Genomic DNA, 15,145 nt, shown 5'->3' on the forward strand with positions numbered 1-15,145 from the left:
GTTGTAAAACATTCAGCTTTATAAACTATTATTATTGGTTTGTGGTTTTGGTTGACTTTTTCACAGACTAGTGTAGCTTTGGGAAAATTATCACTACAGAAAAAATAGATTAGTTTTTTTTTTTTTTTTTTTTTTTTTTTTTTTTTGTTGCCAATGACCTCTAGCTCAAGTGGTAGAAGGACTTGAGTTCTTCTTTGAAGACTCAAGTTCAATTCCCATTTGGTGCAAAAAAAAAAGAGTGAGGCACTGGTGGGCAGTGATAGGAGATTCAGAGAAACCTGTATTCGATCCTTGAGCCAAACGGGTTTTACTGGTAATTTACCGTCGTGTCTACAGGCAGGTGGGTTACCGGGTTTTCCCCAGAATTGTTGGTGGACCACTCGGGTTACTCTCAGAGTACTCCGTTTGTCCAGTGGGTGCCCCAGCCCCCAAGAGTACTCGGGATTGATTTGTTGGCCGTTTAAAAAAAAAAGTTCACCAAGTTTTTACCCAAATAGTCATTACTCATTAACAAAGCACCGCGGGCTAAGCCTTAGCCTGTATATAAAAGCGGAGACTAAACCTCAAAAAGCGATTTCGCGGGTCAGTTCTTAGTCAAGCAAACTATTTTAATAACATTTGTATTACATGTTTTACTATGTGCAAATAATTCAAAACTCACATTTTATAAATTCTAATTATTTTCTCTAACAATTTTGAAAAACTAAGATGACAGTGAAAGAAAGTGATCTTGAAACAATGAAGATGGTATTAGTGCTTGCTTCTAAGTTCTAACATGAATAGCTAAAACGCGATCAGACCGATACTAAACGCCACTCCCCCCCCCCCCCCCCCAAAACAATAATAATAACAATAAATCACCAGCCAACCGACAATTTTGAATGTACCATTACAACACTCGATAACGTAACAACAAGATCTCTCACTTCTCTAAAGAATATATAACTTAAGCTTGGTGAGTGAGGTCACGGTGAGTATACACGACTCCTTTATCGTTATCCACCACTTGTCCACTTCCTCTGCCAATCCTGAAAAAAAAAAAAAAAAAAAAAAAAAAAAAAAAAAAAAAACATTATGTGAAAATGTATTTCTAACAAATAAAGAAAAAGTGAAACATCAACGGTAGTATACCAGCGCGTTGTAAGCAATCCCTCGACACCTACCGGCCCACGAGCATGGATCCTGCTCGTACTTATACCAACCTGTTGAGGCATCCGACAATTAGCATGTATGTATTATTAAGTATTCCAACAGAAGAAATATAAGTAGGGCCGTAGAGGTGTTCATCAAATCAAATAACGAATATTCGAATTATTCGAATAATTATTTTTTTTTGCTTGAATTTGAATTCGATTAAAAATCGAGTCAATTCAATTAAAATGCCAATTCGAATAGATTAAAAATTCGAATTCGAATCGAATATATTCGTTTTGATTCAAATTCTTTTAAAATATGTAAATTCGTTATGGGCTATTTGGGCTTGGTAATGGACTATTTTAGGACTTAAAATAAATTTATAGATTAATTTATACTATACCCCAAATTCAAATTATATGTGTATATTATGTATAAATATAATAAATAAAATGTGCATAAATTGAGTTCGAATTTCAAATCGAATTTAAAATTATAAATTCGTGTTCGATTTGCTGGACTCAAATTCGAATTGAATCGAACTTGAATTCTTGATAATCGGATCGAATTCTTGATAATCGAATCAAATTGGATCGAAATTTTCGAATCCGAATCGAATTCTGACCACCCCTAAATATAAGTATTTACCTCTGCACCAAGACCAAAGCGAAATCCGTCGCTAAATCTTGTGCTTGCGTTGTGAAGTACAGCAGCACTGCAAAATGAAACCAACCAGAAGATGCTTAAACCGTAAATCTATAAGACCGACAAAATAATAATAAAAAAAAAAATCAGAAGACAAGAACCTGTCAACTTGACGAAGAAAGATGTCGGCAACTTCACGATCTTGAGTTATAATACAATCAGTGTGCGCACTGCAAGTAAAATCAGTCATTACATGTTAAAAAATAATAGAAAAAGAATTATAAGATATGAAGAGAGTTTCGAGTAGAGAAGATAGATTGCCTTCCATGCTTGTGTATATGATCAATGGCAGCATGCACGTCGTCCACAATTTCAACGGTGCATGCCAGTGAACCGTACTCATGATGAAACGAAGGTGCTGCTGGAAGGTTAAGTGCGGAACTCGCTCTTGGCCCACCCTTTATGCGTACACCTGAAAAACAACACCACATTCATATATATTTAACTAGTTTTTTTTACCCACCGCGCGTTGCGGCGGCGCTGTACGCGACATGACAGCGTATAGACTACGATCAACCAGACTCGTTTCCGAACTAAATTTACGTCGAAACATATGCTAACTCAAATTTATACCGTCGACTCGAGACGTATTACATTTGACGCGATTTGTTTCCAAACAAATTTACATCAAAACATACCAACCAGTGGCGAACCTTGACCCGAATGACGCGGGGGGGGGGGGGGGGGGGGGTTCGAAAACGTATATCCCAAAAATTTCTATAGAACCGGGGGTCGAAAACGTATATACCCAAAAATTTCTATACGAAAACTACATATATAACACTACTGAGCGAAAAGTTCGGGGGGTCGGGCGCCCCTCCCCACCCCTTCTATACTTCGCCACTGATACCAACTCAAAACGTACATAAAAAAACATTTTATAATTGACCCAACTTGTTTTCAAACAAAAAATACGTTAAGGCGTAAACGAACTCGAATGTATGTCAAAGGTTTGAGGGTTAAAGAAAAGTTAGAAAGTATGGGGGCCTTTTTTGTCAAGTTAGAAAGTAGGGGGGTCATTTTTGTCAAGTTAGAGGGTTGAGGGGTGAATTATGTCAACTCACAAAACTTGATGGGTGAATGGTGATTTCAAAGGTCGGCACCGACCTTTGAAATTAAGTTATTATATAATAATTTTCGTGTTTTCGTACGGTTAAAAAGTGTCGATACCTTTAGTTTGAAGTTCAATAAGAAGCTCATTAACACCACCATTCTCCATCAAATCCTTGTGAACAAGAAGCGTTTCCTGGTCGCAAAAGATCACACATATCGGTATTTGTATGTTGATACTACATTCTATAATAGGGGGGGGGGGGGTATCATGATTTTCGAGAAAGAAAAATACCATAGCATTACAGGCTGCAGGGTAATCTGTTTTTGCATCCACCACTATGTTCTTTGCCATTTCCATATCCGCAGATTTGTCGACGTAAACGTGACAGACTCCATCTGAAACGTTAAATAAGATTGGTTACGTCATCCTGCTTTTTTGGTTCCTATTAAAAATGTAAGAGAACTAAGAACGTCGAATGTTTTTCGTCTTACCAGCATGACCTAGAACAGGAATTTTCGTTGAAGACTTGATTTGAGAGACGAGTTTATTGCTGCCTCTTGGAATCACAAGATCGATGACGTCATCAAGCTGAAAAGGATTCAAAATCGCATATTATTACCAACACTTAACATAGAGTAGGGGAGAACTATAGGGCTGTAATCGAGCCGAGTCTGGCTGGGCTCGAGCTCGAACCTAAACGAGCCAACTCGGCTCGGCTCGATTATTTTTTCGAGCTGAAAAGTCGAGCTCGAGCTCGGCTCGTAAAAACTTCGAGCCAGCTCGAGCCCGATCGAGCCGGCTCGTTAATTTTTTTAATAACATTTTTTTACAAATATTGATAGCATAACAAAACAAAAATTAAAAAAAAATAACAAACATTCCCATTTTCCAAGAAATCTATACTATATAATAAAAGAAACCTGTTTTGGGACACTTGTCATTCTCTCATTTAATTGATTAAAATTATTAATAATACTAATAATAATAATAATAATATTTAATCTAAATTAATACAAATTTTTATTATTAATAATATTTAATCAAATCTAAAATCAATCATATGATTTTTCAATCTTATATTAACTAAATAAATAAAGATTAATATTCAATCTTATCCTACTTTAAATATAAAAAAATCCGTTAGTTCAGATTAATATTCAATCTTATCCTACTTTAAATATAAAAAAATCCGTTAGTTTTTTTAAATATATTTTTTTATTATTTGGTATATAAAATCATATTTATTCAACCCATGTAATACACGGGGGTTTTTAAAAAATATAACTTTTTTTATTATTTGGTAAACAATATTACATTTATTCAACCCGTGTAATACAATGGTTTTAAAGATATAATTTTTTTTTATTATTTGGTATATAATATTATATTTATTCAACCCGTACAATACATATGGTTCTTATAGATATAACTTATTTTATTATATAATATATAAAATTACATTTATTCAACCCGTGCAATAAAGGAGGCTTTTAAAAAGATAATGTTTTATTATTTAGTATATAAAATTCATTTATTCAACCAGTGTAATACACGGGGTTATAACCTAGTACATACATAATATATACACACACATACATACGAGCCAATAAGTCAAGCCACGAGTCGACCCACAGAGCCGAGCCATCGAGTCGAGCCACGAGCTGAGCACCCTAGCTTGAGCTCGGCTCGATTACAAAACGAGCTTTTTTCGAGCAAGTTTCAAGCGAGCCACGAGCTTTTTAAACACCCCTAAAGAGCTATTACAAAACAAACGCAGCTTCGTATATAACCAACCTTAAGCAATTCAGGAATCTCATCTCTAGTTGTCACGAGTCCGATAAGTCCTCCACCAACGCTTTCTGGTATAGCTGAAGTAATGACCTATATATAACGTTGGATATAACTTGTGGCATTACGTCCAAAATAATGGAACAGAATGAAAAAGAAAAAGAATATATATTGACTAATTTACTAAAAAAAGAGACCTTGTGCAAGATTGCGTTGGACCGTCTGGCTTCCTTTCCCCCTTTCAATAAGAGCCCGTTCCCGGATCGTATAGCCAACGATGCTATCTGTTCGCATTGTAAGGAAATTAAGACTTGCATATAATTGAAAAGATAGGTATGACGTGCATAGTTGTCAATAGCGAATAGCGGACGATAGCGACAAGCTACCTAAATGCTACGTAGCGATAGCGATCAAATATCGGGCGCTATTTCATGTTTAGCGATACACTAGACGAAATTTTCAGAAAAATTTTGTATGTATATTTTACCAAAAAAATACAAATAAGCTAAAAATTTTACAAAAATCTCGCTATTTACCGCTATTTGTCGCTACCAGCTATATAGCGACACATGAACGCAACGCTCCGCTATTCGCTATAGCGGGCGCTATGCTCGCTATTAATAACTATGATGACGTGTATATACCTGAACTAGCGCATCGGGCCGAGACTCAAAGATAACAAGAAGGACACCTAAAGGAGATGATGTTTTGTCTAAGATGAATCCGTCTGACAGCTGGATACAACAATAGTTATTAGATAATAGAATATAAAATAGGAAAAAAAAAACAAATCAAAATAAAAAGGTAAAGTACAAAATGTTGTTGAAAGAAAGCCACACACAACAGTTCGTGAACCGTCCAGCGGGAAGTTCGTTTGTGTTCATTCATTTATTAAACAAACAAACACAAACAAGAAATTTTGTTCGTTTAGTTAAATGAAAGAACGTGAACAAAGGCCGTGTTCGTTGATTTATGTTCGTGAACGTTCGGTAACATGTTCGTTTACGTTCGATTGTGTTCGATAGTTCAGTGGTGTTTATAGTTTTTTTATTTTATTTAAATACTTCTAAATTCCGACAAATAAAATATTTAAGAAGTGTTAGTGTATTATATTATATATTATGTTCATGAATGCTTGTTTGTGATCGTTTATATACATTTGTGTTCATCAACGTTCGTTGCCTAAAATTAACAAACGAACACGAACACGTTCACTTCCTTAACAAACGAACACAAACATAAAATCTCGTTCGGTAAGTGTTCATGAATAGTTCGTGAACACATATATGTATTGTATTAACAAACGAACACAAACAATTTCGTTCGGTTCGTTTGCAGCCCTACCAGCAATGAATTATAAATCTATTGTATCAAAATGTAAATGTAAATTCCTAACCTCTGTTCTCTTTAATATTTGTCCAATCGGCTCTTCCATATTTGCAAGTACACGTATGGCTTTTGCAAGACTAGAGACCTATAAAATACGACGTGCGCACGATGTAAAACAAAATTCACTAAAACAAAAAAGTAAGTTAACGATATGCAAAACGACTTGCCTTCCCAGGCTTGATCGCCAACCGGGAGACTAACGCCGTTTCATATCCAGCATCTTTGGCAGCCGCCACATCAGCTTCATTTTCGTGCACAATCACTTTCTCATTTGCTTCCAAAGCATCGGCTACGTCAAGTAAAATCTTACTTCTTTCTTTTGCAGGCATGGCCTGCATTCATTAAAACGTATAGATAATTCATTAAAGAGTTAGTTACTGTTTTCGTCCCTGTGGTTTGTCAAAAATCACTATTTCAGTCCATTAGTTTAAAAATTGCGATTTCAGTCCTTGTGGTTTCACTTTCGTAACCATTTCAGTCCGCCTCGTAACCATTTCAGTCCCAGTACTTAACAGAATAATGGATTGAAATGGTTACGAAAGTGAAACCACAAGGACTGAAATGGTTACGAAAGTGAAACTACATGGACTGAAATCGCAATTTTTAAACTAATGGACTGAAATAGTGATTTTTGACAAACCACAGGGACGAAAACAGTAATTAACTCTTCATTAAATTGTATTGATAATTCATGCGCAAACTAATTTATGATGATACCTGGAGGCGTCTAGAACTTTCTCTTGCGGCAACTGCCATGTCACGTGAATTTAACTCGCCATTCGACACCCACGTGTGAGCGTCCTGATGAAACAGTGTACCGATATGCTGTCCTTGGAGAACTTTTACAATATTGTCCCCAGCGAACCCGCTTTCCAACATTTTAATAAACAAATTAGTTTTGAAAAAACATTAAGCCCGTACATATAACATAATAGAGTAAAATGCCATTTTCGTCCTTGAGGTTTGGCCAGTTTTGCGACTTTCGTCCAAAGGTTTGTTTTTCCGCGTCTGGATCCAAAAGGTTTGAAATCTTGCCATTTTCATCCGGCTCGTTAACTCCATCCATATTTCTCCATTAAGGGTATTTCCCTTAGTTGTGTTAACTTAAAGGGCAATTTGGTCTTTTTCATTTTATGTAAAAAGACCGAATACCTTTGAAAAAGACTGAATTGCCCTTTAAGTTAACATAAAAGACGGAAATACCCCTGACTTAACCAAGAAAAATGGATGGAGTTAACGAGCCGGATGACAACAGCAAGATTTTAAACCTTTTGGATCTAGATGCGAACAAACAAACCTTTGGACGAAAGTCGCAAAACTGGCCAAACCTCAGGGACGAAAATGGCATTTTACTCAACATAATAAGCAGGATAATATACTGTATACAACTATACATACCTGGTTATAACAACGGGAATGCCAGCCTGTGAAGCGTAAACCGCAGCTTTGACTTTAGCCGTCATTCCACCTCTTCCGAGCCTCGACTTGTCACCGAACGTAATTGTGTTCTCGAGTTTTTCCTTAATGTATGTATGAATCAACTTCGATTGAGGATCACTTGGTGGCCCACTGTAGAGACCGTCTACGTCACTTAATAGTACGAGAAGATCGGCTTTTAGCTCCAACGCCAATAGAGCTGCCAAACTGTCGTTATCCCAGAATATTCCGGAAGAATCCTACAATATACACATCATAGCAATAAAACATAAGTATGTATAACATCGAACAAATTAGTCCAAACGTTATGGATACGTTAACCATACGAAAACGCGCGTTTTGACGTATCCGGTTTATAACTCAATAGCATTGCGGTTTGATCAAAATGTAAAGTAACCGAATTTATACTGTACAATCATAACGTATTTACATGTGACCCAAGTCATACATAGGAAACGTACAAAAAAAGCATAATCAAGGGCAGTGGCGAAGCTTGAGATTTCCGTCCGGGGGGTCGAAAACGTATATACCCAAAAATTTCTATAAAACGGGGGGTCGAAAACGTAGATACCCAAAAATATCTATACGGAAACTACATACTCTCCACTACTGAGCGAAAAGTTCGGGGGGTCGGCCGCCCCCTCCGCCCCCACTATGCTGCGCCAATGATCAAGGGTTTAAATTTACCCCTAGCGCGTTGCGACGTGCTCGAAACATAGAGTAACTCGAATTATACCGTTGAATGAGAATGTACTATATTTGACCCCATCCTATTTGGAACTAAATTTACAGCGAAACGTAGACCAACTGGAAACGTACATAAAATAAGCACAAAAACATATTATATCAACCTGACTTGTTTCAAAATTAAAAAAAAAAATAAAAAAAGTTTACGTCTAAACGTAGACCAAAATTTGTGGGAGTTGTAAAATGGAGTAATGTGTAAGAGTTAAAACTGGAATTTTCAAAAGTTAAGGGTTCGTATGGTCGGTGGAGAAAAGAAAGGACCACTTGTGTAAAAGATGGAAAAAAGGGAGGTGACTTGTGTAAAAGCCACCGACTTTAAAGTTTAAGATTATATAAATAAGTAAAAATTTTTTTGGCAGAAATGGTAAAGAACGAAAAATACCTCATATGGAGCGCGACGGGTACTAACGGCATCGTTTTCATTAAATATAGGAATAACCTTATAAGACAATAACGAATCCACTGTTTCGGTAAGTTGTTGCCTAAATTCTGGACTCCTGAAGTCGTTATCGGTCACAAGAAGCTGCGCTGATGTCACATCCAGCTGCAAACACGATAGCAAGCATCTCTTTTTACCGTAAAGAATATTAAAGAAGCGATGACGTAAATTAAATGAAAATAAGGTAAAAGCGTAAGAGTAAATTACAAAAATCGTCCTTTATGTATATCACTTATGACTTATTGCAAAATGCAAACTGTGTCCTTTGTCTTCAATAATTACAGAAAACGTACTCGATGTTTGCAAACCCTTGCAAGTTATGTCCTTTAGCCCTAACTCAGTTAACTTTTTGTGGTTAAATCTGACCAAATGGACCCCACATGAGGATATTTTGGTCATTTTACTCTCATGTGAGGTCCATTTATTCAGATTTAACCACAAAAATACCCTCATGTGGGGTCTATTTGGTCAGATTTAACCACAAAAATTAACTGAGTTAGGGCTAAAGGACATAACTTGCAAGGGTTTGCAAACATCGAGTACGTTTTCTGTAATTATTGAAGACAAAGGACACAGTTTGCAATAACTGACATACATAAAGGACGATTTTTGTAATTTACTCAAAGCGTAAAGAAGTGAAGGAAATAAAATAAAATAAACTGAACCTGACTGAACAACGTATCGTAAAGTGCCATGAGACCGTTTTGTCCAACGGCTGCACATGCCTTACCGTCAAGCTCAACTTGTGGTTTCTGGAGGTCAGCAAAGCTTCAAGACGTAAACATTTATTAGTCGCTACTCGCTAGTATTTAAAACTATCATGGTTAATTCTTAATTATAATAATTAGGTTACTTTGCGATTTAAACTTGGGGGGGGGGGGGGGGGGGGATAGTGCACGGTCCTCCCAACCGCCAGAGTGATCTCACTCCGGGAGCCGCTACCCGACCAAGCTAGCTCCGCGGTGACTTCCCCATGCCTAGTTCTTACCCTGGGCGACATGTGTCACTCCCAAGACTCGAACCCGGTACCTCTGGGAAGAGGTGGGTGTCGGTGGCCAACTGGGCTACCCCGGTTGGTTATACAAAGGCGGCTCTCAAGTGCCATCAAAGCGCCACATTGCGCCTCATCGCCCACGCCACGTGCGCGCGAGCGTGTGCGAGTTAGGGTGCTCCGCACCCTTCGCGAGGACACTAGTGTGTGCTTCCATGAAACAAGCGATTTAAACTTAATTCATAGTTATAATATAATATGTGAAAATTGTTATAAAAAGCGTAACAAATAAGAGAAAATTCAGTAATGACAAGTTTCCATGCAAATTAAAGTTTATGTTGCGGTTGCATCTTGTAAGTACCTGCTGTGGACTAATTTTCTGTATCGAAGCCGCTGTCGACCGGCACCGACAGCACCTGATGAGACCAAGATAACCTCGAATCCTTGAGAGTTAAGTGTTTGAAGCTGCATTTCAAACACAACTTATTATAACAAGCATTCAAGAGAAATACTAGAAGAACGAGTTCTGATAAAATATACCTGCTCACAGAGAGCTCCTAGTCGCCCAAGCGCAAGTCTTCCGTCATCTCGTGTGACGACAGCTGTCCCTACCTTTAAATAAAAGATTTATCAGTTCATAAATCCATGAAAATAATCAAGTGTACGAACATAGTTGTTAATGGCGAATAGCGACAGATAGCAATAAGGTACCTATGCTACATGGCGAATAGCGATAAATTGCGGACGCTATTTTATAAATAGCGATACACTAGAAATTTTTTTTTTTAATTTTTTATATGTATATTATATCAAAATACCCTGGTATATACGCTATTTTACATTTATGTTTAGCAAAAACCTAAAATCCAACTATTTTATAGCAATAGTTAATCGTTGTTTATATTTAAAAAGTAAAAAAGTATAAATTGCTAAAATCATCCCTGAGGTTTGGGCGTGTTTCCCAATTTTATCCAAAACAACTTTTTTGTACAATATCGTCCTTCACTTTTGAGATTTTTTGCCATTTTCATCCAAATGTCTAATTTGCTTTATATTTTCTATCAAATATTTGGATTAAAATGGCAAAAAATCCCAAATCTCAGGGATGATTTTGGCAAAAAAGTTAGACGTTTGGATGAAAATGGCAAAAAAAGTCACAAAAGTGAGGGGCAATATGGTACAAAAAAGTTGTTTTGGATGAAACTGGTAAACACCCCCATACCTCAGGGACGAATTTGGCAATTTACTCAATAAAAAACAATAACTGAAATCCCGCTATTTATGGCTACATACCCTGTAGCGACCTTCAACCTATATGCTACGCTATTCGCTACATACCCTGTAGCAACCTATATAATCATGCATTCTACATTTTTACTCATTAATACATGGAATTGCATAAAGAGTAACTTTATATCCTTTTCCTTATATGAGAAGCCCAAAGCCATCAAATTCGGATACCTTGTAAATTAACCGTAAATAATTTTTTTCCTAATTCATTAAGATTTACGGGAATCCGGAAAAACACATGCCCGTGGCACCTAATTTCGATCAAATGTATCGGTTACACATATCCTGCTGATAATTCAAATTCTCATTACAGTACATTTTCTATATCTATTATCTATCAGATAGCAAACACAATAAAAAAAATAAAAAAAAAAATTCATCCTGCACATTAAAACTATAAATTTGCATAAAGAGTAATGTCATATTCTTTCAGTTCTATAAGAACCAAATCCTAAAAAAAAAAAAAAAAAAAAAAAAAAAAAAAAGAAACCCTACAAAACACTTAGCATTTTGATTTTTACAGGTAAATTCTTTCTTATGAGGATTAATAGCCACAAAATCATAAAAATTACAAAAAGTATATACAAAAAAAATCCAGAAGCATAAACAGATAAATTCCCAAATTGATAAACTCACTCAGATAATCAGATTCTAATCAACTCAATTAAAAAAAAAAAAAAAAAAAAAAAAAAAAAAAAAAAAACCTTGCATGATTACTCAATTCATCAAGTAAAACCCACAAATCCAAATGAACAAATGCAATCTAAAAACCACACACCACACAAATCAAAGATGAAAACTTTAAACAAACCCACCAAACAAATCCAACAAATCAATCAAACCCAAGTGAAAACCAACAAAACTAAACATAAAATTGATGAAATTAAAACTCACCTTGATAACAATACGCTTAACATCCTTCAAAAACCGACGAGATGGGTCAATCGCAGCCATTGCGAGAAGGGTTTAAGGGAGAGAGAGAGAGAGAGAGAGAGAGATATGAGGAAACTCGGAAACGTAGGGTTTGAGTAGTGTCTGCAAACGGATGTGTGTGTGTATGTATAGACATCAAGAGAGACACATGGTTGTTGCAAGTAATGAGTAAGTAAGAGGTTGAGTTGACAAAGTATGGGTATGATAGGGTGTGATGTGATACAATGGTCGCGATTATTGTCTGGCCCCTAGATTGTGACACGTAGGTTAGATACCAAGGTTTTTGATTAGGTATCGGAGCATATCCTTTACATGGGTGGAAACCATCTGAGCCAGAGCTCGAGCTCGTTTAACTTATAAGAGCACTAGGTTAGTTTCCCGTGTGTTACACGGGTTGAACAATTTAAACTATATAATATAGGTATTTCCTGTAAATGCAAAACAAAGACAGTAACATTTATATACCATATTGACATAAATGAGTTAATATAAATGTAACCCATCAACTCGTACATGTTAACTATTATGAGTCGCAATATTTAATAGATAACTAATAAAACAAAAGTGGTTAAACATGGAAAACTAACTTTAACTAATAAAAAATAAATAAGAGTGGTTATCTACAACTTATTGGAAAAAAAATAAGAGTGGTTAACTTATTGAAATTATAAATTTCGAATCATATATGAATTAATTGTTTTGATTAACCAATTAAAAATCATGATTGATTTTGTTAGTGAATCAGTTATCTTTTATTAGTTTTTTCTTATCTAATCCATGTACCTATTCTAATTTAAAGTTTTAAAATTGGTTCTCTCTAAAATTTGTGTATTTTTTTTAATTTTATTAACAATATCTATTTGTTTAGGCGGGAAAACATAATTGGGATCACCCCATAGAGCAACATGTGGCACCAAATGGTTTACTTTATTATATGTATAGATATAGATATGCGGCAAAAGTGTAAATTATTGTTTAAATAACCAAAAGTCAAGAAAAATTAAAGAGGTAAAATCAAAGATAAATTTACCCCTTAACATCTTTTAGCATATGCATTAAACGTTGTATTATTTAAGATTATAAGAAGTCATTGTCAAATGTATTATAATTAAACGTTGTATTATTTAAGATTATAAGAATTGATTTTGTTAGTGAATCAGTTATCTTTTATTAGTTTTTTCTTATCTAATCCATGTACCTATGCTAATTTAAAGTTTTAAAATTGGTTATCTCTAAAATTTGTGTATTTTTTTTAATTTTATTAACAATATCTATTTGTTTAGGCGGGAAAGCATAATTGAGATCACCCCATAGAGCGACATGTGGCACCAAATGGTTTACTTTATTATATGTATAGATTCACATCCAATCCACTAAAAATATACATACATTCCACTAAAAAACAACTCCTATATCAATATATTTCCACTAAAAACAAACACTTTTTCTCTCTCCTTTTCAATATATATTACATTTTCTCTCTCCTCCACTCACAACCACTTTCAATATATATTAAAAAAGTATAAGGGGTGAACAGTGTCCCCCTAAATATACAGATGAACAGTAACATTTTCTCTCTCCTCCACTCACAACCACTTTTTATACTTCTTATATTTTAAAAACCCCCCACATAGTTTTTGACGGTTTGAATGAGAATGCTCTAAGAGCCTGAATTTGAGCTCTGCTCAAAGATAATTTTTCAAGTTCAAGTTTGGCTCGAGCTTGGGCTCGATTTGTTTAGTATTTATTAATTAATTTATATTAATTATAATTATTATTTTATATATAATTTAGTTATTTTTTATATTTATATGAATGGTAATTATTATTATATAAATATATGTTTAATATATTAATAAAGAATATATAAACAGAAAACTCGTTTAGGCTCGCGAGCCGGCTCAAGCTCGATAAGCGAAGCTCGGGCTCTGGCTCATTTACTAAATGAGCTTGTTTTTAGGCTCGGGCTCGAGCTCGAGTAGCTCGTCTCGTTTGCACCCCTAGGTGGAATCGAGTCTAGGTTGTTCATGAGCCGAGCCTAGCTGAGCTAGGGCAAGTTTGGGCTCGGCTCGATTCTAAACTGAGCTGGCTCGGCTAGGCTCGAATTTTAGGTCGAGTTGAATATCTAAACTCGGACTTGGCTTGGCTCGAATTTTAGGTCGAGTGAGCTTTTACCGAGCGCGCTCCGAGCCACAGGCTTTTTGGATAGCCTTAATCGAGTCGATCCTGAGTTTGATCAGGCTCAAGCTTGTTTGAGCTCTGTTTGTTTCGAGCTTTTATTTTGAGCCAATGTAAAATAGTTTAGCTCGTTTATATCTCTACTTTTGAATTGTAGGATTTTCGTTAAATAAATAACTTTTGTTTGATTGTAAAGTTGCACAAGTCATATAGAAATTGTTTGTTTACCTATGGATTCCTCGACGCTATGCTCAAAAGGTATAATAATCGAAAGAGAAAACTCAGGAAAATAAAAATAAAGTCGTGGTATGCTCAAAAGGATATCAGCGCGTGTTTTACATTGATTGAAAACCATAAAAACAAATATTGGTAGAAGTTCGATAATATTGATATGAGTACCAATGTTATGTCGGAATTTGTTTGGTTCATCATGATATTATTATATGTGTTTTAGTTTTGTTTTTGTTGCTATTTGTTTTATAGTGTATCAACTTTGTTAATATTCTTATGACATGTTATTAATTTTGTTGTTAAGAGTGTAAACATTAAGCAATCTTCGTGGAGATCCAAGCAATTTCCTTCATGTGGGTAAAATTTTGGGAGAAACGGATAAGCATAGAATGGGAAAAATGGGTGAGGTTTGAATCGGAGAGATAACTAATCAATATATTGTTTTCGACTGTATTATAGGCGATGATGTAAAGGTGGTTGGCTTAGTAGCTTACTAACTATTGTGTTGTCTAAAAATTTGGTGATGAATAAAATGTTGTTGTTTGTCGTTCAAAAAAAAAAAGAGTGTAAACATTATCAAAAGGTAGTTTAGCAATATTAAGGTATAACATAAATGTTAGTTATTGTTACATCAATCCCTTAGGTAGTGTCTGGTATGTAGAAATGGAAGGTGGAATGGAATGAACTATTGCGAGGGAATGAAAAAAGTGTGTTTGGTTGGTCAACCTAATAGAATCACCTATTACATAAGTCATTTCATTCCCTCAAATTCATTCATTCCATCCACTCCCCCTATTTTTTTCCATTCCATTCCCTCTCTCAACCTATG

At 35.4% G+C, this 15,145-nt stretch overlaps 1 protein-coding gene across 1 annotated transcript; it reads right to left on the reverse strand.

Moving 5' to 3' along the window:
* Positions 1-844: 844 nt before the first annotated feature.
* On the reverse strand, positions 845-12,135 carry LOC110868870 (delta-1-pyrroline-5-carboxylate synthase). The gene is made up of 20 exons (XM_022118137.2): positions 11,869-12,135; positions 10,225-10,296; positions 10,046-10,149; positions 9,359-9,461; positions 8,637-8,798; positions 7,469-7,746; positions 6,788-6,938; positions 6,238-6,402; positions 6,078-6,155; positions 5,326-5,415; positions 4,879-4,965; positions 4,688-4,774; positions 3,385-3,481; positions 3,185-3,288; positions 3,010-3,085; positions 2,101-2,251; positions 1,941-2,009; positions 1,783-1,849; positions 1,132-1,202; positions 845-1,028 (listed from the first exon to the last, which is right to left on the reverse strand). The coding sequence occupies exons 1-20, from the start codon at positions 11,926-11,928 to the stop codon at positions 947-949; spliced, it is 2,154 nt and encodes a 717-aa protein (XP_021973829.1). The 5' UTR covers positions 11,929-12,135; the 3' UTR covers positions 845-946.
* Between the last annotated feature and the right edge of the window lie 3,010 nt (positions 12,136-15,145).

This window comes from Helianthus annuus, chromosome 7 (genome assembly GCF_002127325.2).
Source record: "Helianthus annuus cultivar XRQ/B chromosome 7, HanXRQr2.0-SUNRISE, whole genome shotgun sequence".
NCBI classification, from domain to species: Eukaryota; Viridiplantae; Streptophyta; class Magnoliopsida; order Asterales; family Asteraceae; genus Helianthus; species Helianthus annuus.